Source organism: Thunnus albacares, chromosome 2 (assembly GCF_914725855.1).
Source record: "Thunnus albacares chromosome 2, fThuAlb1.1, whole genome shotgun sequence".
Classification (NCBI taxonomy): domain Eukaryota; kingdom Metazoa; phylum Chordata; class Actinopteri; order Scombriformes; family Scombridae; genus Thunnus; species Thunnus albacares.
Window position 1 is genome coordinate 8,773,419 of NC_058107.1, and position 14,989 is coordinate 8,788,407.

Genomic DNA, 14,989 nt, shown 5'->3' on the forward strand with positions numbered 1-14,989 from the left:
TGGGTATATACAAGTAGTACTCACTAAATTGTGTGTTTCATCATCAGTTTGTCATCCTGTTTACTCACCGTCTTCCTCTGAATCTGTGATGTTGGAGTGCCGGCCCCTCTTCGGTGCTGGGTCTGACAACCTCAGAGCTGAGCGGGCAGGGGGGTAGCGGCGCAGAGGGTGGCCCAGTGGCGTCTCCTCCTCCAGCCTGGGCATGGGCCTCTCAGAGTCAGAGTCTACAAAGGGTTCGTCCAAAACCTCTGTGGTCTCAGAAATGGTCTCTGTCACCACGCTGCTGTGAGGGTGGCTGCGCTGGCGAAAGCGACGTTTCCTCAAGGGCTTCTAGGTAAAACAGGATGGGAAATTAGGTGTGCTGCCATGTAAAGTAAATGCTCATTTATATTTTGCTCCAGTAATTTTTATCTTAAGGATAAGGACAACAATCTAAATTTAACATTATGTCAGTTTTAGTAAATTTGAACACTTTTAGTTTCTTACCTTGCATTTGAGCCCCATGGCAGGCTTGGTGAGGATGGGGGGAGAGCATGCTCTCCTCTCTTCGTCATCTTCTTCATCTTCATCATCCTCTTCTTCACTGCTTTCACTGAAGCAGCTCTTCCTGAGAGGAGGAGAATCATTCAGCCTGGAAACCATAGGAAACTGTGCCAGCCCCTCTCCAGGACCTTCCGTTCGTCTTGGCTTGGGGCCTCTCTTTTTCCTGGGGGGGCGCCCTCTTCGAGTGGGGGTTATGGAGGGGTGCCTGGCCATGTCCAGTGTATGAAAGGCTGTGGACTCTGCTTGTCTATCCAGGGAGAAAAGGGAGGGTGGGCTGCTGGCAGAGCCTGTTGTTTTCCCTCCCTCTGCCCTCTCTTCATCTTCATCGTCCTCGTCCTCTGCTGGGCGGATCTTAGGTGGCCGTCCCACCCGCTGGCTGTCCTTCACCTTACCCCAAGGCCAGTTTTTGGGTGGGCGCCCCCGTGGTCTGCGTTCTCCATTTGTTGGGGGAGGTGGTCGTGGTGGTTCTGGGACAGGTGGTGGACAGCGGACAGGAGGGGATGTTGGAGAGCTTTGGTTCATGGGAAACCCCAGGAAGCACTTTCTCTCATCTTCCTCTTCTTCATCATCGTCATCTTCCTCCTCCTCCCTCTTCTTTCCTTGGCGCATGTGCCAGGACATTGGTGGGACCTTGTGACTTGGCTTGATCTATTTACAAAGTATAATAAAATCAATAATTATTCAATAAGAATGAATGGCAACTTTGAGACCAATCCAGTCCATCACCTCCACTATAATATACAATTTCAACATATTTACCTCCTTGCGGTTGTCTTCCCCTGGTTCGTCCTCGTCCTCATCCTCGTCATCATCTCCATCAGCGTCAGAGACCACAGTGTTGGTTACAATTACAGGAGTCCAGCGGAGACACTCTGGGTCGACTTCCAGCTGCCGTGGCCGAGCCTTGAGACGAGCCATGTGGCTAGACACCAGTTTCTCCCTTCGCACCAGGACCAGCCTGACAAAAGGAAACAACAGCATTATGACGGTGTATTTATGTCTTTTTGTCTATTTTATTATGTCTGTATGCATTTGAGTGTTTTAGAGATTCCTAAGGCCACCAGTTAGTGACATCTTGCAACTGTTATCTTTTCTATATTGCGAGACAAAAACCTTAGGTCAATACAGTCAGACTACTACTCACTGGTGTAAACTGAAAGAGAGCTTATTTACAATTAGACAATTGCCCATTATGCTTCCCTTTCAATCCTTTGCAGAAATTTGGCTTAATATTAGGCAGACATGGTAGCATGTCAGTGTTATGTGAACACCAGGCTACCTCATCTCGAGATGTTATGACTGCTTTCGATGAAAAATTCCAGCAAAAACCAAAATTTCACTGTAACAAAGAATTTTATTCAGAAAAAGTGTTTCAAATAGAATAAATAATATAAATAAATAATCTCTGCTTCAAAAAGCTTAACAAGAACATGTGCATTAATTAAAGATCTTTCATTAGTTAAAAGGCTGACTTCTTAAAAAAATTGAGAAGTCAGCAGTAGGACACTAAACCAAGACTGATGGTCAGGTTTTATGTGACATTACAGGGACTATTATAATCCAACACAAGTCTACTTTAGAAGCTTTTCACTGGCTATGTTTACATACAGGGTTTGCCTGGCTACTGGTCATACTCAGTTTCATGTGCTATGATATATGGTGTATTAATGCAGGGAAAATAATGATGAAAATATTTTTATTAGAAAATCAGAAAAGGAGGAAAAGAGCTAGCCACTGATGCACCATTATGGGCCCTGTCAGGCTTATGGTAGAATCATTGTCAATAGCCTGCCAAACTGGAATATTTGTTTTAATGATAAGATTAAACATGTTTAGATGTGTAAGCTTAGTTTAAAAGTATGTTTAGGTTAAAGGGAACCTATCATGCTTTTCCTCATTTTCAGTCATATATATATATATATATATATATATATAACGTTACAATGTCAAATGTTCATGTTAAAAGTGGGCAACGTGTCAAAAAAATAAACGTATGTAGAAATAATTCCTGCATGCAAAAAATCACCAGCTACAGACTTCTTTGAACACTCAGTTTCCAACGTTTTCTCTACTTGTGACAGATTTCTTTATGTGGTCTTCTTCTCCACGCACAGTGCGCAAATTCACTGCTCTGCTCTGCTAACATTATGGCATTTCTGCATTGTTTTGGGGGTAGTCACACCGAGCCATGACTCCATTACACAGCACTACAAAGTAAAATAAGTGGTTTACCTGTTGGAGGTGTGCTGGTCGTCTGCATCTCTTCATCAAACTTCTCACTATGGCTGTTTTTACTTGTACTATTTCCTCCCTGCATTATTTCTAACTGATCTGCTGAACAAATAACTCCAAATATCTGCATATGTTGTTGTGTTGACCGGTTTTTAGCGCTGCTAACCAAGCTCTGCTAACTTCATGAGGAACACATTTCACTACCTGTAAATCCTTCACAATGAAAGTATCCCTATATTTAGTCATTTAAAAGCTTTTAATTTTAATTTTAATTAAATTGAAGCAGTAAAGCAGGAAATGTTGGGTTTGCATCAGTGGTAACTTAACACAACTCTGATACGGCTGCCCCTTGGCAGGCTTCCAGAAAGCTGGCCAATCAGAACAGAGTGGGCTCATCTGGAGGGGGGCCTTAAAAAGACAGGAGCTAAGACTGCCTGTAAGGAGACAGGCTATACCTAAGGTGCATAAAGGGCAAGTATAAGAAGGAATAAGGAATTCTTTGAACACTGAATCATGCAAAACTACTCTAATTGAGTCCAAAAATAAAAATACAGAGCTGGAAATGAGCATAATAGGTCCCCTTTAAAGTTGCAAATGGTTGCAGTTAGGTAACAGTTTGGTGTGGCTACAGTTGGGTTAGATGAGTTGGGTTAGTCGAGAATCTATGAGGAACTTCCAACTATGTGGAACAAACAGTGGGATCCATTTGAGTGCATATTTGACCCATTTGATATGAGACTAGATAATTAAGCGTGTCTGTGTGTATGCAGGTCCTGTCCTCTGACCTGTCTCCTCGCTGCTCCAGCATGTTGAGGCTGTGCAGGGTTGTGGTGATGTCCTGCGGGCAGATCCCAGTCAGTTTGCTGAGTTGTCGTATGGTGATCTGCTGATCGCGGACCTCATGGAGACACTCCAGCACCTCGCTGCGCCAGTAGGCCATGTAGGACAGTCGGCCTAGGTCTGACAGAGGCTTCTCTGGTGATCCGGGTTGGCCCTCACGCTTGGACAACAGATAGCCTGCAGTGAGGGAAAAATACACCAATTATAGACACCTTCAGCAAAAAACTACAAATTCACACCACAGTAATTTTTAAATTTATAAATGTATTAATTTAGTTACAGTTTCTAGCCAAAGGAGGAAGCATCAACAGACACATAGTAGTTCTCAGTTTTTGCTGCTGTCACTGCGTGTATGTGTTTGTTTAAAGCTGAGGTTCTTACTGAAGTCGATGAGAAAGCGTCCGTAGCCCTTGCGCTGATACTGTGGAAGAATCATGATGCATGATACGTTGTATTTCTGTTGACAGTGCTTCTCCTGAAGAAGGGGGAAAAGACACAGACACACATTCCACCATTAGAAAAAAACGGAGAAATAACGGAGCTGCATAATGGAGCAGGCCTGTGTGGGCGTACAGCCGGGTGTTGATAGTGCTGCATCCGCTTACTAACTGCTGTGTTTTGGCAGCAAGGTGGCATGTTAATGGGAGCACCTGCAAATGCAAACACCAGAAGGGCAACAGTGCTTGCAGCACCCGGTGTTCATCTGGGACACAAAATCAAGCATTTGTATGTTTGTAGGAATTCACCATGTGGGCTACTGCCAATGCATTTTAATTTAATAATTTGAATACATTTTTCTCTACATTTTGATTCAGGTAGTTGTTTCAGCAAGATCTGATAATACACTGAGCAAATGCAGGGAACCTAAAATTTATTGAACTACAACAATCACTGGTATGCATTCCTTAAAAATGAAGTCACAGTGGTGGTGTGGACTTGAGACATCTTCAGAATTCAGACTGAATGGATGGCCGTACCTTGGAGAAGTAGCCGACGAGGTGGCAACCTTTGCTGTCATTCTGGGTCAGGACGTAGAAAAGGAAGGGCTCCACATCATAGTAGAGGGTCTTGTGGTCCAAGAACAGCTTGGCCAGCAGACATAGGTTCTGACAGTAGATTGTGCTCACATTTCCATCAACCTTTTGGAAGGAGTAGAGGGAAAGCATACATCAGTGCAACAAAATGATAGCAAATTTCCAAAATGATGACTGTTCAGTTCCAGGAACACTATTGTGTGGAAGTATGTATTTCAGCTGCTGTTAGAGAGCTGTGGAACAGAACAAAGGTGAATGGAGTAGAAGTTAGTGTCAAGCAATGATCTCAGCCAAGTCTCTGGAGACCCTAGCAGATAAAGAGGGGTGGAGGAGAGAAACAAAGAGCTGTAAAGAGAAAGAAAAAGGAGGGAGGCTCAGGTTGGCAGCTCGCCAGTTATCTCTGCTCTCCTCTGAGTGAGGATGGACTGCAGAGCTGGGAAACAGGAGCTGCAGTGGCCATGGCCTGCAGACAACAATCTACTCAAAACACTGCAGTACTAGACCCAGAAGAGCAGCTTAACTGTAGATTGGTAATTATGTATTTTTCTAATAACACCATTGCCATTCCCTGGTGCAAAAACCTAAAAGGAGATTCCACTATAGCGGGGATGTTAGTGATTAATCAATTAACAATTAATCACCATTAGGAAATTGATCAGGGACAGTAACAAAGTATTAAATGGTTTGTACTGTGTCAATACTGGGGGTAGTCTGTGTAGCTTGAGGTGATAACCAGGATAATAACTGGAACACTTGGTGCAATTTTGAGGCCAGAAAAAAGAGAAGAAGAAGAAAATGCCTTTGGTAATATATTGCGCTGTGATTTGCGGGTTAAGCACAAGCCTGTCTCTCTCCATCACAGCATCATCCCTCATCACTCACTCACACCATTTTATCATCCCTCTGGTCTTTCAGTTCATTCATTCTTTCAACTCCATCACCATCGTTCTGGCCATCTTTCTGGGTAGTTCCTTACCTCAAATACAGAGACCTCATCCTTCCTGTAGATCTCATTGGCAGGTGGGTGGAACCAGTTGCACTTCTTCATGTGCTGGTAGAGGATGCTGCGACTCTTCATGTAGCGCAGGCAAAACTCACACAGGTAGAGCTTGGGTAGTCTGAAAAGGAAATAAAAGGTGGAGTATGATCAAAGATGGAAGAGTGAAGAAGAGCTGTAAACACTCATAATGCCTGTCTAGAAAGATTGCTCAAACAGAATACAAGGTGAATTCTAGAGGCGGTACAACTGCATCCAAAGTTGATAGACACACGCGAATGAGCACGATTAAATGTGAATTTGCCTGGAGCAGCTTGAACTGACACATAGATTAGTCTGCATGAGTTGAAAAATTCCTGATGCCCCTTTATAAATCTACTTCATAAACATAGAGACAAGAGGAAAAAGGAGAGACTGTATGGAAAATAACAAAAACAGGAGTTCCTGGTGAGTTCTGAGATCTGCCAGAGGCTGATCTTCCAAGTCTGTACAACTGGTACATCAACTGTTTAGGGCAAATAAATGCAGATTTTCACAAAAGAGTCAAATTCAGGCAAATAATGCTATGTGGTTTCTCGCTGAGCAACATTAACTTTTAGGGTTGATAGATATTTTTTGTGAATGTGTCAAAAATCTTTTGTTTTTCTAATAATTGTTATCTTTTACAGTTCTGAAATATCTAAGGAAAGTAGATTTGGTTAGAATAGCAGTACAAAATGTTACATAATAGAATAAATGTAATAGACACCCTTAGAAAACCCGTATCTGGCTATGGCTGCTTACTTGCCAAAGTGGGTGCTACTGTAAACGACATTACGATTAAGCACCATTATGTTGGTGGTAATTTCCAAGTGTGCATGCAGAAATGTGAGCTAAGTACATTATACTGTGCTATATGTTTCATTATGGTGCATTTGCTTACCTGCTGTACTCCTGTGGGTAGGGAGAGGAGTACCATGTCTGGATTTCAAACTTGCCAAATTCGATGACTGATGGACAGCGCATCTGAGGGTCTGGTGGACCTGTCACCCCGACTTTCTGTTTGGGCGAGCAAGAGTGATGAAAGAAGATAAGGAGAGGAAAACACAGAAGGTCAAGTCCAGGTTTACTATTGGAGGGATTAGTAGATCAGAGGGCAGCAGACAGATTACACACCAGGGATTACTGGCCTAGAGCCTTACACTCCAGCGTGGCAGGTAACACTCAGTGTCCACACACACATACCCAAAAACATATCACTAGTATGGGAAAACTAATTGATAGAGTTAGTGACCAAAAGTTACACGTTCTAATAACTCTTGAATTGTCAGGGACCTGGCTACCTGCTAACATGACTAAAGAGCTTCAAGTGGAACTGTCAAAATACATTCTTTCACTGGCCACACACACTGTTCACTTTCTCTTAACACCAACACTGACTTTATGTACTTAACTGAGACATGGCAGAGGCCCAAAACACTCAACTATATCGTGCCTCCTTGGTATAGTTAAACTGACCAGCCCTGCCCTTCTAAACATGGAGTAGAGTTTGCCATCTATCACAAATACAATGTGACAGTCAAGCAATTTTAACACTACACATCAATTACATTTTAGTGAAGCTGCTGTTCTACAATCACCCCATGTTATTTGCATCTACTGGTCATTTAAAAACAAACCTTTCATCCTCATATTCATCACCCTGCATCGTTGTTAATGGGTGATTTTAATATACATGCTGAATCTGGCAGTTCCATGGAAAATTAATTTCTTTCAGTGCTGAAACACAATGGTCTCTCACAGCTAATTGACTTCTACATCCACAAACATGCCTACATCCTACAACTTTGTCTTTTACAACGTGGCTGCTGATGACTGCTCTTTCCAACCACATTTTTATCGCCATTGAAAATCAACCCTCACTCTGCTCACTCAGAGTTTACATATCAGTGACTCCTGGCTGCTGCCTCAGTATATATTTTTTGGCCTATTTTCAGCTTTAGCATCTCCTTCTCATTGTTTCATCTCTGAAAAACCTATCCCACCTGCATTTTATATTTTGGCACTCCATCTGTGTACCTGTAGTGCCAGCTCCTGGATGTGTCTGAACAGTTCGATGTCTTTTTCCGTCAGGTTCTCGTGCCCCGGCAGTTTGTCGTCTTCATCACGCCAGTCGCTGCCTTCCTGATTGTCTGAGGATTGAAACACAGAGTCGAAATTTATACAAAACTAGTGAGAGGCTTGCTAGACAGGGTGCCAAGATTGATGCTGAGGTGACAGACTGACATGAAGCTAGGGGATGTCCTCTGTGATATATGGATTCCCAATTGCAAACCAAGATTCCCGCTCTGCTTGGATTTTACCAGTCCAATTGGAACTAGCTCAGAGTTGGCCTTCAAACACAGACGTTACTATTAATGTTAATCAGTGAGGGTGAACGGACCACCTACTACTGTGCCTGACGTATTTTCAGAATACACCAGGAAAACATGATATATGGATATTTTTTAGCTATAGCACCACAGATGCACATTTATAACCCTGCTAGTATAGCTACTGTTGCTTATTTCTACATGATCGTAACGGTAACCTGATTCTGAAATATCACTTATCCATTGTAGAACAAAATTTTCAAAGTGGGTCAAAACACACGTCGGTGCAAATGAAACTTGAAGGGGAGTGCTTTGTCTGCTCTGTTTTCTCCTCTGCTGTGCAGTACTTCACACTCTGCGTGTGTGTTTTTGGCCTCAGACAGTTCAGTGGAAATAGAACTGCAGGTGGCCACTTCGAATTACAAAGCTATTTCTTCTGATGCATAAGCAACTATTTTCTCAGGCTGAAAATGACAAATCAATTCCACACCATTTTTACACTCGGTCTGCAATTTCCAAATAAGGAATATCAGGGGTGGATCATTTTAAAAACGGGACAAAGAACACTGATATGCTGTCTATTCTTACAACAACAGCTGGCAGTATCTATGTTTGCCAAGTATGTAGTTGACAACCTTTCATCAAGTTTGGTTGTAAGAGCTGCATGAGGATACAGTAAAGTATGTTTATAATAATAGTAATGTTGTATAAATCTTGTACCTTTTTGTCATAATACAATACATATAATCTTGACATCGACTCCTGTTTGAAGCTGAGGTGTTTATGTACAGACTAAAATTCAATCTGCATTGACTACATGGTGCTGTGTGTACAAGCAGAAAAACACTGCGACTCCTTACCCCCCCTGTCATCTCCATCTCCTTTGCGACTGGCTTTCTTTCTGATGCGGCACTGCTGTGAGTAGTCCACCACTTCCTGCCGTGCCTTGCGGCCCTCAGGCGACGGTGTGAAGAACTTTGTGAGGGCGTCGATTAACCCCTTGGTCTTGTTGTTGAAGCGCAGGCTTCCCTGTGACATGTCGTCGTCGTCTCGCATTGAGAAAAGCAGCCTGTCGTCGCCGGGGTAACCTTCACAGGAGGAGCTGGAGGATGAGTTGGCTGAGGCCGAGCGCTTCCGCCGACCGCGCCCACCAAGCTTCTTGAAGGGCCGCCCTGGCCTGCAGAGGAAGTCAGGGGTCTGGTTAGAACTTTGTCAGGGGGCAAGAGAGCATTACGTCTGGGAACGCATATGCCCAGTAGGTACATATACACATATACATCCGTAAATACATACATTATATCTATATAATAACTACACACACACAGAGAAATGGCAGTGTAAAAATCTGTAAACTTATTCTGGGGTTATGAGGTGTTGTAACTATTAGCTTGTCTGCACTCTGATACATGACACTGTACTGCGACTCTCTACTGGGCTGACAGTGAAGAAGGCGTCCTTGGCTGAAAGCATTTCTTTACCTATTCTTCGGCCGTCCCAGCGGTGCGTTGTAGCGCCGTTTGATTTGTGCTGCCTTTTCGTGTAAAAGCTTCTTTCCCTTTTTCCTGGGTTGGCAGATTTGACAAATCCACATGCCTGGGAGAAAATGAGAAAGCACACAGCTTCACATACACTGAAGTTAGACAAGACAGGCTTCAGTGCAGATATTGAAATGCTCTGGGACTTATCTAATTTATTAGCACTTATTGTTGAAGCATTAAGTGCTTTGTTAGAGTTGGAGGCAACAACTCAAGAGATGGTTTAATCATTTGTCCAACTATCAGTGTGGCTGTAATGGTTAAACAGAGCAGAAACGTGAGCCTAGCAAAGTCTTACAGAGGTAGAACAGACACAAGTTGAATTTATGAGGGGCTGTAAATAGGTAATAAAGAGGCAGGTTATGAGTTAAAGGAGCAGTTCTGTTTATTTACCTTTTGGCATTCGCATGAGGGGAGGATCACAGCACTCCATGTGGAAGCCCCGGTCACACGAGTCACAGAACAACATGTTGTCCTGTAAAGCACAGACACACACACGTATTGATGATTACCAAAGGCTTTACATGGGTTTCAGACAAGACATATTCTCAGTAACATGATTAAATAATGATACACTGTAAATCATGAACATAAGTTTATACATATAATGCACTTTGAGACATTTATTGGAGAACTGATAAAAACTCTGAGTCTAATTCACACATTTTACTGATATTTCCCCCTCCTAACTAAATAAAAATGTATTTAAATATTTGGCTGTTCTAATTTATTCACTATGAATTTGTTACTTAAAGCATACTTTGAAAAAATCCACTACAATTGGATTGAACAACTTATTTGTTCCTTATTTTATTCTCAATCCTCATAAATGTATTTTTATCAGTGTGCATCTTAGCAGTATTTTCTGCATTTTCTATCAACCTCACTACAAACATTTGAATAACAATGATTCCTCGCTTGACAAGTAAAAGAAAACAGGGAAAACATGCCGAGGCTGACTAAAATAGCTCGATCCCAGGACCACAGATATGTCTATCAGCATCTCTATCTGGCACTTAAGCAGAGAAGAGCGCGTTCACAGGCACTGTTCAGCTGCCAGTCCGCCATATTCACTCATCCACTCACCGCATTCTTTCCTTGATCCTGACAGCTGCTGCAAGTCTTGCAATCGATGCACTGCCACCACAGCGCCTTGACTCGCGCTGTGAGCTCTGGGGAGAACTTGAGACAGGACGGGTGGCCTGCAGGTAGGTAGACACGCATACACAAACAAGTGCGTCATCATCACACTCTTTATTTTTGTGGCTGGTGACTGACAGCCGTGACCCACTTGCATCATTAAAGAAGGATTAAAAAAAAAAAAAAAAAAAAAAAAAAAAAGCTCCTTTTTGAATTGAAAACCCTCACTGAATCAAACCTGGTTGCAAAGAGAGTGTTCAAAGATAATTGATAATCTCAGAGAGCTCTGTTTTGGCTATGTCTGAAGAGCAGCAAGCAAGACAGCCTTGTCTGGGACACAAACCCATTGAGGGAAGAAAAGGAACACAATCTCTTCTCTGCATTCGCTAAACAGTGTCTGGTCTTGTGGCAAAATTCTCATAGAAAATGTTTTAGAAGCATTTTTGATGTTCGTCACGCACCTCCTAAAACAGATACGCATCCATTTTACTAAATGTATCAATCCACACTGACTCCAAGACATGCACGAGTGAGCGCACATCTCCTAGAGACCCCCACGTATTTTTTTACACTTCGAGTCTGTTTCTATGTCACGTTTAGTGAAGTGTAATCTGCACAGACAGCTGTTTAAAATCACACTAATATCCCGCTGTATATGTGTTTTGAACTTATTAACCGTATCTACGTTGCTTGATCAGGACTCCCGGACTGTCTGTGAGCTTGCCTGTTTCACTACAGGCACATTCCCCTCACTCGCTACAGTGGGTGGGGAAATAAAATCAATGGATCAATAAATACAAACACTGTCAATTTCTTCCCGTGGAGCCAACATGAACGCTATTTTGGTTCAGTAAATTTCTGCTGTCAGTCAGCCTGGTGAAGGCAGTTTGGATGGCCGCTGTCCTCTCAGCTCCCCAGGAGCTGCAGCTGACAGACGGCTGCTTCTGTGGACAGAGACGCTGAACACAGGTCTGAGTCGATGTGGACTGAAAGCACTTACGCACCGCTCACATCTCATTTCCTATGTGGATTCCCAGTTAGCCAGACTCTTGGTAGAGAAAACAAGATTTTATAGGGAAATAATCATTATATTCTGATTTTTCTGAATACATAGACCAGTACCAGTATCTGTGTGTTCAATAATTGTGTTTATCTTACTTAACTATCTGTTTAAAGCTGGAGAGCAGGACTTTTACATATAAATGAACATTTGTTACATTCAAGCCCCTGCCGAATGAGTTCCCACACTGCTGATTAAGCCTGATTACCCCAGGTAAATCTCTCAGTATTTCACAGTATACCAGAGTTTTTAAATCTGGTGTCTGTGGCAACTTTCCCGCGCTGGCGTATCGGTAGTGATGCGTTTTATGTCAGCTAGCAATGACTGGTTTGCCAGAGCTTTCGGGGGGAGCAACAGTGGCAACGGAGTAGGCTACAGCAGCAGAGCACTCCTGGGCACAGGGGAGATGAGGGATGGGTATACGTCATAAGCACATGCTGACAGTGTTTGAGTCATTACTCTCACTGCCAGAAGGGGGAGACAAAAGTTCCACACTGCAGGTTTAAGCATGGTATCCTGGACCAAAAGCAGAAAGAAAAATAACCAAAATAATGAACTAAAACTCATACAAAGAACAATTTGAGAAGAAGTAGAAAAGGCCACATTTTCTGACTATTTCAACCACTTGAAATTATTTAAATACTGAGAGAAGTTGAAGTGGAAATGCAATTAGTGAAAAAATGAAATGGCAGCTAAAATGGAAGTGCTGAAAGAAGTTTCAGTTACAAGTGTAATCACTGATTGAAGTGTGAGGTTAATGTAAGTGTGAGTATCAGTTGAAATGAAACTGCTGAAAGGAGTTGAAGAGTCAGTTGAAGTGCTAGCACTGAGAGGAATTAAAAACTGAATGAAAATGAGCTGAAGTGTCAGCTGTAATCAGCAGAGGTGGGGGACTTGAATCACATGACTAGACTCGAGTCGTAAATTTGAGGACTTGAGACTTGCTTGACTAACATTGATAAAAGACAAAGAGCTGACTTTGTATTCATGATTTGAGACTCAACTCAGGCCTTGTTCAGACTGCCAGCCCAAATCAGTTTTTTTTGGCATATCTAGATTGTATCCAGATTGATTTTAGAAAGTCTGTACAGCAAAATGATTTCGTAAATCACATCCAAACCACATTTGGAGATGGTTTGAAATGTGACTCCAATAGGATTTCTACAGATGTGTCTCAGTCCAGATGTGCTGGCCTCTCAAATTGGATTTCAAAGTGTCTTCTGCATCTCTTGCAGCGCAACACACAACGATGACATCAAATGCAGAGTGACAAAGTGCATCTGAGTGGCTGAGCAGAATCCATGCTGCTACTAGCAGAGCGGTATGGAGGCCAACACAGAACAACAGTCCATGGACAGACGCTGAAATAAATTGTCTGCTGGCACATTGGGGGGATGATGGATCTCCATTTCTCATGCTTCTTTGTTGGAAAGCTGTGTCACCTGCGTACATAGTTACTGATGCCTACGTTGTTACTAAGGCTATTTTACAATATATAATTTCAGAGCCCAACTCTCTGTAGTTGTTCATTTAGGAAGCTTGTTATCGATTGCCACAAAATGTCAAATATCAATAAGATTTATAAGGTGTTAGCAGGCTGCAACAGTTTGTCATTGATATTGAAAAGAAAACTCAACTTTTAATTGATTCAAATGTGGAAACTGGGGTAGATCGTCACAATTTTTATATGACTTGACTTGTGACTTGCTTGACTTATGGCAGGGACTCGACTTGCTTGATTCTCACCGTAGTAACTTGGGACTTGCTTGAGACTTGAAAGTTAAGCCTTGAGACTTACTCAGTTAAACAATAAGATAGGCAACTGAACTGTCAGTTGACTTGTAAGTGCTAAAAGCAGTTGAAGAATAAGAGTTGAAAGCAATGGAAATGTCAGCTGAAGATGCAGCACCAGAGAAAGTCGAAGTGTGCAGCTTACTCAAATTACTTTCATAGCAGTCTTTGTATAGCTCCAGATATATATATGTGCATATGTGTTTTTTACACTGCAAATGCCTTTTCACTAAAAACAATTATGCTAAGATGACAGACTTCAGACTACATTTAAACCAGTCAAATCTATGTTTTGCAAGCAGTTGATTGGCTTCTGTTCCTCTGTGACTGTTTCTGCCACAAAACTGGAAGTGTTTATCCAAACTAGTGCTAAGATAGTTTAAAGAAGCTCAGGTCACTTCAACTTCAATCAGTGCTTACACTTAAACAAAACTTCTTTTAGTACTGCCTTTTTAACTGCAACTTTATATTGGCTTCCACTTCAACTTCTTTCAGTATTTAAACTGTTTCAAATGGCTGAAATAGTCCAAAAATTTGTCCTTTTCCAGCTCTCCTCAAATGGACACTTACCGCTATTGCCACAGTCGGCGCAGGAGATGAGCTCCTCCGGCTTCTTATCGCGATTCTGCTCCTTGGTCCCCAAACAGAAGCTGCAGATGGGGATGGGCTCTGCCACCGGCTGGCAGAGGGACAGAGGAGGAGGGAAAGGGGACACAGGAGAGAAAGTGGAGACTGTCAGTCAACTTAACAGCTTCATTGTACAAATGAAAACAACAAAGTGGCCTTGTGTGTCCTGCCATAGTGGATGACTGTTGCTGTGTGTATTAACAAGCTAACAGCAGACTGAAAACTACAATGACACCACAGAGCATGTGGATCTGTGAATGAGTGTTTAGGATAATGAAGAGCATGAGAGCTGCAGTGATGAGTGAGCTTGTATAATTTATGCGACATGTCATGTTAGAGGCTGCCATCATGCCTCAATGTCTCTGTTGACTCCTGCATTGTTTGATCAAACGCTGTAACTCAGTTTCTTTTGGTTGTACTGGCAGAGGACTTCCCAGTTTAATTCCACTGCAATGTGTCCCATTGTGACACTCATTCTGAAACATGCCATCAGACATTGAGCTCTGGGGCTGCATAAATCTTTTATTGTGTCCCCGAACACACAAACCTTGTCAGAAGGTGTGTATTCAAACACAAAACAAACACATTATCGGATATGCGCTCAAGCACAAGCCTACGTCAGGTTTGTATCCAGGAAACAAAAGACCTAACATGTTGTTAGACATCAAATAGGACTTGTGTGTCCAATAAAGCTGAAAGATCACATCCCTGAAGCACTGCAGGTGCACTTCTCTTCACACAGGCAAAAACATAAGAGGGAGGGGGCTGTTGCTGATTCTCATTGAAAGTTTCTGGAGGCTGGATGCCCTGAGGGGAAGTGGTGGCTTACTGCTGCCTCA

The 14,989-nt window shown here is 42.5% G+C and overlaps 1 protein-coding gene across 4 annotated transcripts in view; it reads right to left on the reverse strand.

Annotated features, from left to right (window-relative positions):
• The window catches only part of kat6a (K(lysine) acetyltransferase 6A), a 35,385-nt gene that overhangs the window by 5,767 nt on the left and 14,629 nt on the right, over positions 1 to 14,989 (reverse strand). For 3 of the 4 annotated variants that reach the window (XM_044364780.1, XM_044364782.1, XM_044364781.1), the window contains exons 3-16: positions 14,094 to 14,202; positions 10,619 to 10,734; positions 9,926 to 10,007; positions 9,476 to 9,590; positions 8,858 to 9,174; positions 7,705 to 7,817; positions 6,569 to 6,684; positions 5,626 to 5,767; positions 4,593 to 4,754; positions 3,997 to 4,090; positions 3,561 to 3,792; positions 1,303 to 1,501; positions 487 to 1,191; positions 69 to 330 (exon numbers count right to left, since the gene is read on the reverse strand). In XM_044364780.1, coding sequence (XP_044220715.1) covers positions 69 to 330; positions 487 to 1,191; positions 1,303 to 1,501; positions 3,561 to 3,792; positions 3,997 to 4,090; positions 4,593 to 4,754; positions 5,626 to 5,767; positions 6,569 to 6,684; positions 7,705 to 7,817; positions 8,858 to 9,174; positions 9,476 to 9,590; positions 9,926 to 10,007; positions 10,619 to 10,734; positions 14,094 to 14,202 — 2,764 coding nt within the window. The remainder of the gene's footprint in view (positions 1 to 68; positions 331 to 486; positions 1,192 to 1,302; positions 1,502 to 3,560; positions 3,793 to 3,996; positions 4,091 to 4,592; positions 4,755 to 5,625; positions 5,768 to 6,568; positions 6,685 to 7,704; positions 7,818 to 8,857; positions 9,175 to 9,475; positions 9,591 to 9,925; positions 10,008 to 10,618; positions 10,735 to 14,093; positions 14,203 to 14,989) is intronic. The other variant, XM_044364783.1, reaches the window with a different exon arrangement.